At 35.5% G+C, this 13,887-nt stretch overlaps 1 protein-coding gene across 2 annotated transcripts; it reads right to left on the bottom strand.

The window, feature by feature from the left end:
- Positions 1-658: 658 nt before the first annotated feature.
- On the bottom strand, positions 659-3,502 carry LOC103946424 (NAC domain-containing protein 35). 2 transcript variants are annotated; one of them, XM_009357126.3, is made up of 4 exons: positions 3,262-3,502; positions 2,892-3,146; positions 2,442-2,710; positions 659-1,825 (listed from the first exon to the last, which is right to left on the bottom strand). In XM_009357126.3, exons 1-4 carry the CDS (start codon positions 3,272-3,274, stop codon positions 932-934), a joined length of 1,431 nt encoding a protein of 476 aa, XP_009355401.1. In that variant the 5' UTR covers positions 3,275-3,502; the 3' UTR covers positions 659-931. The 2 variants fall into 2 exon arrangements, with proteins under 2 accessions (XP_009355401.1, XP_009355400.1); XM_009357125.3 differs by having other exon boundaries at positions 2,892-3,152.
- Positions 3,503-13,887: the final 10,385 nt, after the last annotated feature.

Genomic DNA, 13,887 nt, shown 5'->3' on the forward strand with positions numbered 1-13,887 from the left:
ATGTATCATAATGCTTATAAACATACATATATATACCCATAATTTTCTTGTTTTTTTTTAATTATCGTCATTGGAAATAAACATTTACACTTTGAATTGTACACAATGTAACTTTTGATGAAACAAAGAAGTGATGTTGAGGAACTTAGAAAATAATACAGGGATCGGGATCCCTAATCATCACTTGATCTCCAATTAACTTGTTCTTCATTTGTAGGAACTCTGAACTACTTGAAATCATAAGGAGAATAAAAGACGACGTTCACAAAAGGAAAAAGAAGATTCACCCATACGATTTACTTTGAAACCCTAATTAGTAATTAATTAATCACCTTCACCAATGCATGCTGTAGTATAGTACTCATATATTAATTAATCCAAACACAGTTCTAAGGCTATCGATATCACATATTATAGAGTAATGCTAGGAAGACCGACTATTTAGATCAAATTTGTAAACTATATAACGTGGTTAGTGATGATTAATTGGATTATTACTCAATTGTTGATTAACGTGCTTATTTTTTTTATTGGTGAAACAATACTGGTTTGCAAATTTAGTCTAAAAAGTTGGTCTACTTAGCATTACTCTTATATATACAGTGACATAAACAAAAGGCAGTTGTGAATTTAATACTTTAATCAAAAACCCTGAAGAGAAACAATGAAACATATTATATATATAAGTCATAACATTAAAAGAAAAAATCAAGTATATATAAGCTTAATGAGCTAGAACATTAAGCAATTAGATTACTAGACCTAGAACTTATTAAGGGGCAAGCTAGCTAGCTAGCTAGATAAATCATTCATTAGAGTAGCTAGCTAATAGCATAACTAAATAAGAAGTTTATCGATGGAACTATTATGGATCTATATGTAAGAATATCCATGGTAATCAGTACTATAAATATGTACTGATATAATTGGATTACTTGAACAGATTGTTGTAGTCCGGCCGGGTTGGCTCTGATATTGGATTCCAGTCCCATAGGCGGTCAGAGAAAGCAGTCGGAAGTGTGTTGGAGGGGAGCTGCTGCTGCTGTGGCTGTATAGTTGATAGTGCTGCCGCTGCTGAAGGGAAATTTGTTGAGAACAGGTTGCTGGGTTGGGGATGATGATGATGATGATCATAGTATTGCACTAGATGATGATTTACATATTGTTGATGTTGGTGATGATTGGAAGCAGCCTGCTGCTGTACGTTTACAGGTTGGTAATTCAAAAGTCTATGAAGATCATCAATCGCATTCATATTGGAAGACAAAACAGAAGAAGAACCACTCGTGAAGAGTGCTGCACATGAATTGCCAGTACTCGAGATCACCGAAGAGCAATTAGCAGCAGATTGCTTTGAGTTTGCTGAGTGATGCGAGAAAGCAGCCATCCCTTCTTCCTGATCCACAGGATGAGTTGGGGCACCCGGTTGTCCAAGTGCGGCAGCGGTACTACTCTCAATGTTGTGGTGCTGGTGGTGGCCCTGAGGGTACGCTTTATGCTTGGAAAGCCGCAAAACTGTTGTCACATCAGAATTTCTGCTGCTACCTTCAGTTTCGATGTTCATCTTTTGATCCATCTGATGTTCATGATCATGATGAATCTGCTGCGATTGGCCTTCATTAAAAGCTTGGAGTTTTTCAATCACACTATCCACTGTGTTGATATTATTGGTGTGCTGCTTTTTATTGTCTGACCTGGTCGTCGATTGAGCCACTAGTACTGATGATCTAGATGTGGATGCCCTGGATGCTGGGAGACAACGAGGGAGTGATGGGTGGTCTTCAACTCCGGCTCTCTTGTATACTCGGCAAAGTGATATTTCTCCCTGAAATTTAAATTAATGCAAATTATACGTCGATCCACCCAAAGCAGAATCGAAGGATCAATCCATATATTGAATAATTAGGAAGCGATATTGGTTTATTTGGAGAAAATACATGATGTATATCAAACTAGATCGTGCATGCTAAAATAATTAATTTATATAACAAATAAGGGAAGTGATGATCAATTTTGAGCTGTGTTCTTAGAAATTTTCTTATCTTGTTTCTTTGCTTATAAGTTGTACCTCTTATGCCCAATTATCTGTGGTGTATATAAAAAAGAATTGGAATAAACTCAAGATCTATAATTTGGAGACTGAAAACTAGCTAATTATATTAATTAAGCTAGGCATATATATATATATATATATATATATATATTGAGTAAACTGATCAAAGTTTAGGCTTAGTGAAGACAATATCTCTATGTAGGTAGGTATCTCTCATATATGTTGAAGATTGTGAGTTGAGGTATAACAAGGAGCAATCCTACTCGCTCACCATCAGTACTCGAGAAGTCCCAAAGAGTCTGTAGGTAAATCGAGAAAGAAGTCCCAAAGAGTAATCATTTCCAGATGAGTTTGGAAATTTAGTTTTAATCTATATGTATATATGTACCTTTTGATATCGTTCAGTTTCATGATGCGGCAAGCGATATTCGTTCATGATCCAACTAGTTCGAATGCCTTTGGGAGCTTTCCCGGAGTAAAAGACTAGGGTTTTCTTGAGGCCGATTGAGCGGAAGTTTTCGCTTCGAATCATGCGGTCGGCTCCAGTTGCCTTCCAATACCCAGAAGTAGTTACCCGGTTTGGCCTATCGCCGTTGCGGTACTTGCGGTCTCTTGGCACATAAAAGAACCATTCCTTCTCCCCAATTGCTGCCATAGCTGTACACAATCATTCATACAATTTAAATTACTGCAATAGCTGCACACAATCATTCATACAAGTTAAGATAAAATAAAATTATCTTAAAGAAGGTCAAGGTGTTGAATTTCACATATATATACTGCTTTGTATATGGCGAATCCAAATGACTATTTGGATCGATCTGTGTGTGGTTTATACCTGGAAGTTCCCAAGGGTCATAGCGATAAAGATCGAGAAAAGTAATGAGTTCAACATTGAAGCGCTTGCCCTCAACCTTACGGCGAAGGTAGAACTCTACAAGTTCCTCCTCAGTAGGGTGGAAGCGAAAGCCCGGCATCACCATGTCGTGCTCATGCTCATCAACATACTCATCATGCTCATGCTCATGATCATGGTCGGCCTTGTTGGAGTCGTCGTGGCTCATTGTTGATGATGATGAGGTTGTTGTTGTTTCTGCAACTGCCATAAACTGATTAGAAACTAACTAACTAATAAAAGCTAGCCAGTTCGTAACTAATTAAAGCAAGCTAATTCGTCAAGCACTCAGTACTAGTAATTCCTCCTATACCTAGATTGTGCATCCCGCTGCCCTCTTTATACCAAAAACTTTTGTACGAGTTATTAACTGGTATATGCAACGGCGCGCAAGTGGTAGGCGAGATAAGAGAGGTTAATATGTCATTCCATACCCTTAATTAAAAGTTTCTCTCTCTTTCTTTCTCTGTCTCTCTCTCTCTCTCTCCAGTTTAACAGGGTGAGGAAAGTAACAAGGAGGGAAATAAACTAGAGAGAGAAGCAGAAGAAGAAGAAGAAGGAAAAAGAGCGGAGTTAATAGAAATATCTACAAAGCTTTGAGGCCCTACATAGAAGATGTATGCGCTAAGGTGTTTAAGATGAGAAAGTGACATTTCAAAAACAAGACAGGGTGGCCACAGTCCCCTTAGCGGTGCCCCTGGACTTTTCCTTCATCGTCATTAGAAAATTGATTTTATATTTATAATTCCTTTCTTTTCTTATTATAATCTTCAACAAGCTGAGAGATTTGAGAGATTTTTTAATACTTACAATACAATACACCATATATTATTATATAAATAAAGAATTTTTTTTTTAAAAGTATTTCTTTATATATGATGTACCGTCCCGTGTTTGTTACACTCTGAACAATCTCTCTAAAGCTAGGCCTATTTTTCACTCTGCACTTAAACATGCTCAAAGCGTAATGATGCGATGCTAGGGCGGTTTTACAAACAGGATCCTCTTCGGATTTTTTTGGTGAGGATTATGGGGATCTGTGAATCGTGTTCATTCATCGTACGATTAGTTTTTATCAAATACTATTTGTATTTAATTTTAAATAAAAATATTTAAAATGATTTCTGATGCACGATGTACAATGAACGAACACGATTCACGAATCCTCAAAATCCTCGCAAAGAGGATCCGGATTCACGGTTTTATTCTCTATACATAGTGTCACGGTTGATGTGTATAAGAAAGTTACTGACTGACGTAACTAACATGGTTATTTATATATATTCAAGATTACTGATTATTGAAAGGCCTACAACAAAAAATCAATGCAGCACAAGATTTTAATGTGAATTTTTTTTATCCTACTCAGGAATAATAATCTAATTTACTTAATAAGGTCCAGAATGCAATATCTTCATGAATCATGCCAATGTTTTCCTGTCAAGGCCACGTAAAAAGTTGTAACCAGGATGTGATAATCTTTTTATGCCCATCATGACCCGCCACTAACATTATATATAAATACATTATTTTATTGTATTTTTGATGCGTTGTCACACAAAAAATCGAATGAGGATTCTCTTCAGATCCTCTTTGTGAGGATCCTAATAATCTTTTTTGTGAGGATCTTGAGGATCCTCCAATCACATCTGTTTATCGTATATCATATATCGTGAGGTCAGAAATCATTATAAATCTTTTTATTTAAAATTAAATATAAATAATACCTAATGAAAATTGGCCGCAATGTACGATGAACAGAATCCTCACAAAGAGGATCCTCATTCCAAAAAATTAATTCTCACATCAAGAATTGGTCAAGTCATTATACTGGAACTAATATCAATTTTTTTGAGAGTCTAGTCAATATTTAGTCATAGAGTTAACGCCAATATTTTTGAAGATGCGGTCATCTAGTAGCCTTAATTTGGAGCTAGCACAACTTTTTCAAAAGTCCAACTTAAGGAGATAAATTCAAACCCAGTAATTCAAGCTCATTCGTATCAAAGAAATAATTTGATCTGATACCATATAAATTTAGGCCCATCATTGTCTATCAATAACATCGTCGATGTTGTCTCAACTTAACCACATATTGCTAGGTGTTGGATTTTATCACAAAAGATATTAAGTATAAAATTTTCATTTATAAATTGCATATTATGTTTGTAACATCCCACATCGCCCAGGGGAGTGATCCTTAAATGTATATTCTCATCCCTACCTAGAATAAGGCCTTTTGGAAGCTCACTGACTTCGGGTTCCATTGGAACTTCGAAGTTAAGCGAGAAGGGGGCTAAAGCAATCCCATGATGGGTGACCCACTGGGAAGTTGCTCGTGAGTTCCCAAAAACAAAACTGTGAAGGAATGGTAAGCCCAAAGCGGACAATATCGTGCTACGGTGGTGGAGCGGGCTCGGGAAGTGATCCGCCTCGGGCCGAGATGTGACAATTTGGTATCAGAGTCTAACCCTGGTCATGTGTGTGCCGACGAGGACGTCGAGCCCCTAAGGGGGGTGGATTGTAACATCCCACATCGCCTAGGGGAGTGATCCTTAAATGTATATTCCTATCCCTACCTAGCACGAGGCCTTTTGGGAGCTCATTGGCTTCGGGTTCCATCGAAACTTCGAAGTTAAACGAGAAGGGGGCTAGAGCAATCCCATGATAGGTGACCCACTGGGAAGTTGCTCGTAAGTTCCCAAAAACAAAACCGCCAGGGGAGTGATCCTTAAATGTATATTCTCATCCCTACCTAGCACGAGGCCTTTTGGGAGCTCACTGACTTCGGGTTCCATCGGAACTTCGAAGTTAAGCGAGAAGGGGGCTAGAGCAATCCCATGATGGGTGACCCACTGGGAAGTTGCTCGTGAGTTCCCAAAAACAAAACCGTGAGGGAATGGTAAGCCCAAAATAGACAATATCGTGTTACGGTGGTGGAGCGGGCCCTGGAAGTGATCCGCCCCGGGTCGGGATGTGACAATTTGGTATCAGAGCTTAACCCTGGTCGCGTGTGTGCCGACGATGACGTCGGGCCCCTAAGGAGGGTGGATTGTAACATCCCACATCACCTAGGGGAGTAATCCTTAAATGTATATTCCCATCCCTACCTAGCATGAGGCCTTTTGGGAGTTCACTGGCTTCGGGTTCCATCGGAACTTCGAAGTTAAGCGAGAAGGGGGCTAGAGCAATCCCATGATAGGTAACCCACTGGGAAGTTGCTCGTGAGTTCCCAAAAACAAAACCGTGAGGGAATGGTAAGCCCAAAGCGGACAATATCGTGTTACGGTGGTGGAGCGGGCCCGAGAAGTGATCCGCCTCGGGCCGGGATGTGACAATGTTGTTATATTTTCGACTCTATTCTTTAACAGAAATTAAGTAACAAATATTATAGTTTTGTAAAAAACTTGGTGTTCCTTTTTTAGACCATCTCCAACTCTTGGGTTAAAACCTAATATTTTTAACCTAGAAATTTAGGTTTTAACCCAAAAATAGTTTTTTCTATAGAATTATAGGTTTTAACCCAGAAATAGTTTTTCTGCTCTAACTGTTATGGGTTAAATTTTTAGCTTGAAATTATTAAAGAATGAATTTAAGATAATTTTTTTTCTTAAAGTAACTTTTTTATTAAAAAAAAAATTATGTAGAATATCCTAATTTAATTTTAAGAACATTTGAACTTAAAAATATTTAGATTTGGATAATTATTGAAAAATCACTAAACTGACATCATGAAACTCGTGGAACACTATTAAAAAATATGAAACACATGAAAGAATTTTTTTTTAATTACTTTAGTCGTTGAGTTTAAATTTGGACCATTAGATTCTCTCTTTATATACTGTTGGATTCAATGAATTGATAAATATAAAACTAAAAAATACACATATATGATGGCTCAGCCCACTAACCAATAGGGGAATCATAGTCTAAATTTACCCAAGAAATGGGTTTTGGGTCAAAACTCATATTTGCCCCAAGGGTTGAAGTAAGTTGGGGTGAGTTTAGAACCTAAAATTTGAGTTTTACTCCAAGGGTTGGAGTAGGTTCTACAAATGTTAATTGCTTGTATGAAAATTTCATGACACTATTCGGCTAGCCACAATTTCGATTAATCAATAATTGTTAAAAAAAATCAAAAAATTTGTTAGGCGGTGCCTAGACGGGCACTTGACAAGCTAATCGGGCATGTGTTTGTCTCATCTATTTTATTATATAAAAAGTGAGTTAATGAATCAATTTTTCTTTGGGTTTCTTTTTCTCTTCTTCCCAGCCTCTCTCTCTCCTCACTCTTTTTTCTCTCATTCACAACCTATCTCTCTTAGTAATCAGCTTTTTTTAATTTTCTAATTAATATACAAATTCTTTATATATCCTACTATTTTTTTTTTTTGTTTCCCAATACAACTATAATTTTTTGTTTGAAATATAAGTAGACATTTATTTATGGATAATTTTGTATAAAATCCGTGGATGCAAATTTTCACCTTCTTCCTCTCGGACGAAAATGCACTTGCAAAAAAATTAACACCTTAGGTCAAGGCTAAGAGTCTCACGCACCCATGATTAATGGGGGGGTGCTTTGGGTGAAGAACCTCCAATGCCAAAGTTAGAATTTGAGGAAAAAGTGTTTAGATAAATTTAGAGAATTTTGCAAGAGAGTTGGAATTAGGTTTTTGGGAGAAATGTGAGCTATTTATAGGGGTGTGGCCGCTATTTGGAGAAAAGGGGTACAACCACTTATGGTGGTTTTTGGGTGTAATTGCAAGATATTATGTCAAAATAATATCTTGCAATCAATTAGAAAATTAATTAATTAAGAAATTAATCAATTAATTTAGGTAATTAATCCTATTTTGAATGAATAATTTGTGGGTAGGATTTGATGAGGATGAATGAAATAGGTTTTGAATAAATACCTATTTTGATCACATTTGACCTTGATTGAGTTGTGATTGTTTGTTGCTTGTGCGTAGGAGTTCCGGTGTTCCTCGAGGGTAATTTTGTCTTTTTAACCCAATAATTCAAGCGTCGCCTTCATATTTTTCTCGATTATTTTTGGCTCCACAAAATCAATTAAAAGTCACAATATTACAATATCTCAACAATATTTATATTAATTATAAATAGGTCAATCATGTATTGTGATACCTAAATGCCTTTAAAATAAACAAAAATTACAAAATCTACCACTACAAATGGCACCCACCTCAACTAACACTCGTTTCTCATAGTTTTTATATTTTGGAATAAGTCAATACGGATCAGACACTACAGTGATTCTGTTTTCTACATTTAGATTCAAACATTGTGTTGCATTGTCCATTTTCTGATTTCATTTTCCATCACTCACACGCCTCCATGTCCTTTTTTACATTTGGATTCAGACACTACAATGCAATGTCTGTTTCCTGGTTCAGTCTTTTACTGTTGGATTCAAACGTTGCGTTTCAGTGTTCATTTCCTAGTGTGTTTTTTTTCTTTCTTTCTTTCCATCACTTACACACCTCCTACACTTCATACCTCGCGCAACTCTTGATTTTTACATCTGAATTCAGACATTGTAATACAGTGTCAATTCCTAGCTCTATTTTTTACATTTCGATTTAGACACTATAATGCAGTGTCATTTCCTGTTTTTTTTTTTTGGTCTGAAAAATGGAATTTATTAGATTCTAATTGAAATGTTTACATCTTCGCTATGATATTGAAAATAAAATGTGGGCCAATACAATACCATAAATGGACACTTCCATCCTTAGAGACATAAGAGGCAACAGCACGAGCAGCGTGGTTGCACTCCCGATGGGCATACGTCAACGTTGCATTTTGGATTGTTTGAGCGAGTTTCCAGATGTCATGAATGATATCCTCCAAAGATGCTTCTGTTCCAGTTTCCTTATTGATCATCTGCATGATTGTCTTTGCATCAGTTTCAATCTCAATAGAATGGATGTCTTTCTTTGCACACTCCTGCAGCACTGCCCTCAACGCGGTAGCTTCAACAATTTCAACGGAACGGTGCAGGTTTTCCCATCCTCCTGCAGAGTGCAGCAGGCCGGCAAAGTTCCTTATAACCCATCCCACACCACCTTTGTGTGATTGTGGATTCCAAGCTGCATCACAATTCACCTTAAGTGTCCCAAACTGTGGTATTTTCCATGTCACCTTTCTTCCTGCAAATTCCAGTTTATTGGTTCCTTCAATTGCATTTATGGTTGATCTGCTTCCCCGTTGTGCTTCCTTACACTTAGACATTTGGATTCAGTTTTTCACATTTGGGTGGAGTAGGCTCTTCCATGTAAACAAAGGGCGAGAGAGAGAGAGAGAGAGAGAGAGAGGTAGAATATTCATGTTCTAACTAATTATAATAGTTTAAAGCCTACATTACATTCATAGAGAGAGACAAAAAGATATAAGAGTCAAGTACTAAACATTTGCAAGTGACTCTTTACCACAATGGTAAAAAGGTGTTGAGTCCTGCATGACGGCGTGGGTTCAACCCTATCCGTAGCTAATATAACATTTAATTTTGTGAAGGGAATTTCTCCTTAAAACACTTTCGTAGGCAATTTATGGAATTTTGTGATTGTGATTATAACCATTCATATTTTAAATCATTATTTAAATATTATTTTTGTAAAAAAATTGATAAATATGAGATTTTTAGTTATCGAATTGTATAAAGTAGATGGTCAGAATTAGTAAAAACATTCAGAACCATTTACTTATATGCTACAGTTTATTAAATAAATGTATAACCTTAGTTAAATTAATTTTTTGTAAAGATAATATTTACAGAATCTTTTATTATGTAAACAGACAATTTTGTTCCTAGGTATAGAGTTTTGTAAATCGATCATGAAGTGTTTTGAAGGAGAATTCATTTACAATTTTTTTTTAGTCCAGCATTTTCAAAAAAAATATGCTTTTGACTCACGTGCACAACTTAAACCATGAGTGTCACTTAGGGGTGGAAAAAATTCCTGAAAATCCCGAACCGAACCGAAAAAATCCCGATCCCAAACCAAAAATTTTCCAAACCGAAATTCTCGAAATTTTCGAGATGCTATCCCGAACCAATCCCAAAATTTCGGTATGGGATTCGGGATTGGCTTCTCGATATTTCGGGAATCCCATACCAAACCGAAAATATATAATATTAATTATTATATATATTTATACATATATATATATATTATTCTTTTATAATTGATGCTAGTAATTTCTAATTCATGCTCAGCAACCTAGAATGCCCTACACCTTGCATATTTTTCATGTTCTGTTTGATATTCATGTGGATTTTATTATTGCTGCTGCCATGGCTGATGATTTCAGAAGGCTTGATTCTTTTGTCTCTCAACAGATTGCAAAAAGGGTTTAATTAATTTGAATTTTGACTATGATAAAAAGAATCAAGCATGCCAGTGTTCAATTAAATGGTAGTGTGAATGAAATGAAATTCCTAGTTCATGAATGTGTTCTTGAATTATATATTTAATGAACAATTCATAATTTTATATTTCAATTTGGGATTCCCGATTTGTCCCAAAATCCCGAAAATATTTCGGGATTCCCGAAAATTTGGTTTGTGATTGGTCTTCAAATTCCCGTCCCGAAAAATTTCGGTTTGGGATTCGGGATACTAGTTTCGGTATGGTATCCCATACCGAACCACCCCTAGTGTCACTCGTTAAAAAGTAGGATTTCCACTCCTTTTTTTTTTTTTTTTTTTTTTTTTTTTTGTGCACTTTTGCTTTTAACTTTATATTTTGACTCACCTTTCATTCATTGATTTTCAAAGTTAAGAAAAATAAGGCTACGAGTGCACGGAAAGAAATAGAAACAGATTACAAAAGTCACATCACAATGCGAAAACACACATAATGTCCCACATCTATAAATTGAATAACTCCTCAAGCTTAGTTATTATCATTATCTTTTCTGTTTATGTGTAACGTTATTTTTCTTTTACCATTTTCTGTATGGAACATTGTCGTGTCTTTTTATCTTCATCAACAAGGGTGGGGCATTAGAACTTGGTATGGGAATATAAATTGCCAAATCAAGAACTAATTGATTACAAATGTTGTAACTGAAACTGCTTCCAATTTCAATAAGAGAAATATGATTGTAAGTTAATTATTGACTATGTGAATTATACAATGTAATAAACTTACAAAACATTATTATTTTGTTTAACGGGTAACATAAGAGTTAAATTTGAGATCTCTTACAAAATGAGTAGAAAAACCAACATAATTAAGAACAAGTTAGCAAGTTACTAAGCATTTATGCATATTTACTAAATGGCTATACTCACACGTATACTCATGAACCCGTGAGTATAAAGGGCTATACTCACACATGTACTCATGAAGTAGGAAGATGCATATATACATGTTAAGAATAATCAAGGAATATATCTCGTTTCTTGCATCCAAACTTGTATGAAAGTAATTGGCTGGGAGGTGGTGATGTGGGGCTGGAGAGGAGTAACGCATGCATAAGCATTATGCATAGGTTGGGGATGGGACATGTACATATAAGGAGGTTCATAATGTGGGATAACTTTCATGTATTCTGGGCGTCAAAATATTTGGCGTTGTGGGTAATAACATATCTCAATTTTATTACTGTTTATAGATTGAAAGAAAGTTGAGGTTTTATTAATTAGAAATAGAGAGTAGTTTAACTGTTTATAAGCATATGTAAGGTTCTGTTTTATTTTTTTGATATGGGAGTCATAGTCTCAACATACACCTTCACGTATGTTGAATTTTCAAGCTTAATATGTAGACAACACTAATTGGGTGACTTGAAGCACGTGTAGCCGTTAAACTTACACATGAGATAATTTAATTTGATACTATAAAAAAAAATTAAGGTTCTACCATTAAACTAATTGGTTATACACGGTTAGAGACTTGGAGTGGGTCTTATGTGGTCATATATATGTTTTTATTATACGTAATTGTGATGATATGCTGAGTGCATATATGTAAGTCAAGCGAAACGCGTGACCATTCTCTTTTTCCTTATGTCTGATAATAACATACGGTATTCAGATATCGAAATTACAGTATATTATCTAATAGTAATAATTTCTCAAATAAAAATCTAATAATAATCGAGTCATAACCACAACAGTATTAACCTCTGTGCTCGAGTTATATATAAAGTTCAAATTCCTCTCCTTTACTATCATTTGTAGGCCGTTTAGTACTACAATTTAGTGGTATTCATTTTCATTTGTAAGTGAGAGGTCTTAGATTCGATTCTCGCCAAAAACGAATTTGAACCACATTATTATGGCTCATCTATTGTGAGGCTTAGCCCACTCTTCCACTCCTTATCAGCTCATTGTGAGGCTTAACCCACTCCCCCATCTCCTTAGTATAGATAATATCGCTTGTTAAAAAAAAATTGTTTGTAAAGATATTTATAATAAAGTTATAGAGTCATATTTTCCGATCCCACAATTACTTTGAGAGTTCTCATATCTCATATGATCTTGCAACACTAAATTTCCGCCTCTTTCATTTTCTTGCTATATCTAATATGGGTACGTTAAGAAGACTAAATTTGAAGACAAAATTTGCAAACTAAATGATGTGTCACCAATAGGAATGAGCACGTTTACCAACTTTTAAGTAATAAACTAATTATCAACTTCTATATTTTTTAGTTTTCAAAATTTAGTTTACAAATTCAGTCTTCCTAGCATTACTCCTGATATTATTATCGTATAGTTTCACATCTTTATTTGCAGGTTCGTATTGGGTCATGTTCTTCATTTTGTGCCATTTTCATGAATGAAATAAAAAGGCCTGAGTCATCTAATTATTGTCATTAAAATTATTTTTATGAAAGACATGATGTCTTTATATGGGGTTATATTAGCAATGTTGTAAAAAGTATTAGGCAGTAATCGGGCAGCGAGTAGAGGCCTAGCACCTAGGGCCCAAACTCTTTTCCAAAAAATGGCCTAAATAACTGCTTAGGCGCTAGATTCCTAGAAGGTGACCAACTGCCGTAATTAAGCCTAATCAGGCCAAGCGCCTAAGCGGTAGTCAGGCAGCGAATAAATAAAAGTATATAACTCGGGAGAGTACGTAAGTTTGTTGCGAAGGCTTTGCGAGGACAAATCCCTCTTCAGACTTAGCAAGGTCTGATATAAGGGGATTAGCTTAATAAGGCTAGATCAAGAATCATCCCACAAGATCAGTAATGAGATAACAATATATCTGATCTTCGTTATGGCGATCATCCACCATTGGAACTCTTATTGGCATCATTCATCACGTCTTTTCTAATCAAACAGCTAATTGACTTGATGGGCGAGATATAACTGATTTTAAACTATTCAATCATAATATAAGACGCGTGCACAAATGAATCATCTTCAAGCTTAATCATATCAGCATATATTATATATAATTACATGGCCTCTGACCATGAGAGGTAACTGTTACTCTATTAAGATACTCAAGTTCTTAATTTCTCATTCATTCTCTAAGTCTAACTTAAACATCAAAGAACCCTTGAATCACGTGACAACAATGTGACAAGGTCTATAAGTCTACTGCTTTCCTAGTTGTAGAGATATTCAAGTAATTCAACGCTTGTGTAAAATTCATGCCCCGGCCACAATATATACTTCATCGAGTTTTTTATATTAAACGAGATCTAAAATTGGAAACCACACAACATGTGATGGGAAATTCAACAAATAACTGTAGGAAAAAAAATCGATGAATAAGATTTTGACAGACAAATGTAGGGAATGTAGTAGTGGTCACATACTTTAATAACGACTATTTGTTCGCCTAAGTCCAAAAATTTGCTAAATTAATATTGGACTAAGAGCATGTTTACTTAACCGTAATCAAAATTAAAAGGAGAAGTTGAATTTCGATTACGAAGTATTCCCGTATTT

This window comes from the organism of the source record quoted next, unplaced genomic scaffold (assembly GCF_019419815.1).
Source record: "Pyrus x bretschneideri cultivar Hongxiangsu unplaced genomic scaffold, Pyrus_bretschneideri_v1 Contig17, whole genome shotgun sequence".
Lineage (NCBI taxonomy): Eukaryota > Viridiplantae > Streptophyta > Magnoliopsida > Rosales > Rosaceae > Pyrus > Pyrus x bretschneideri.

What these genes read in the sequence shown, in the direction of transcription:
- LOC103946424 (XM_009357125.3), bottom strand. An exon ending in TGACCCTTGGGAACTTCCAG is followed by an intron (nt 2,711 to 2,891) that starts GTATAAACCACA and finishes GATTGTGTACAG; the next exon opens with CTATGGCAGCAATTGGGGAG. An exon ending in AAACTGAACGATATCAAAAG is followed by an intron (nt 1,826 to 2,441) that starts GTACATATATAC and finishes TTTAAATTTCAG; the next exon opens with GGAGAAATATCACTTTGCCG.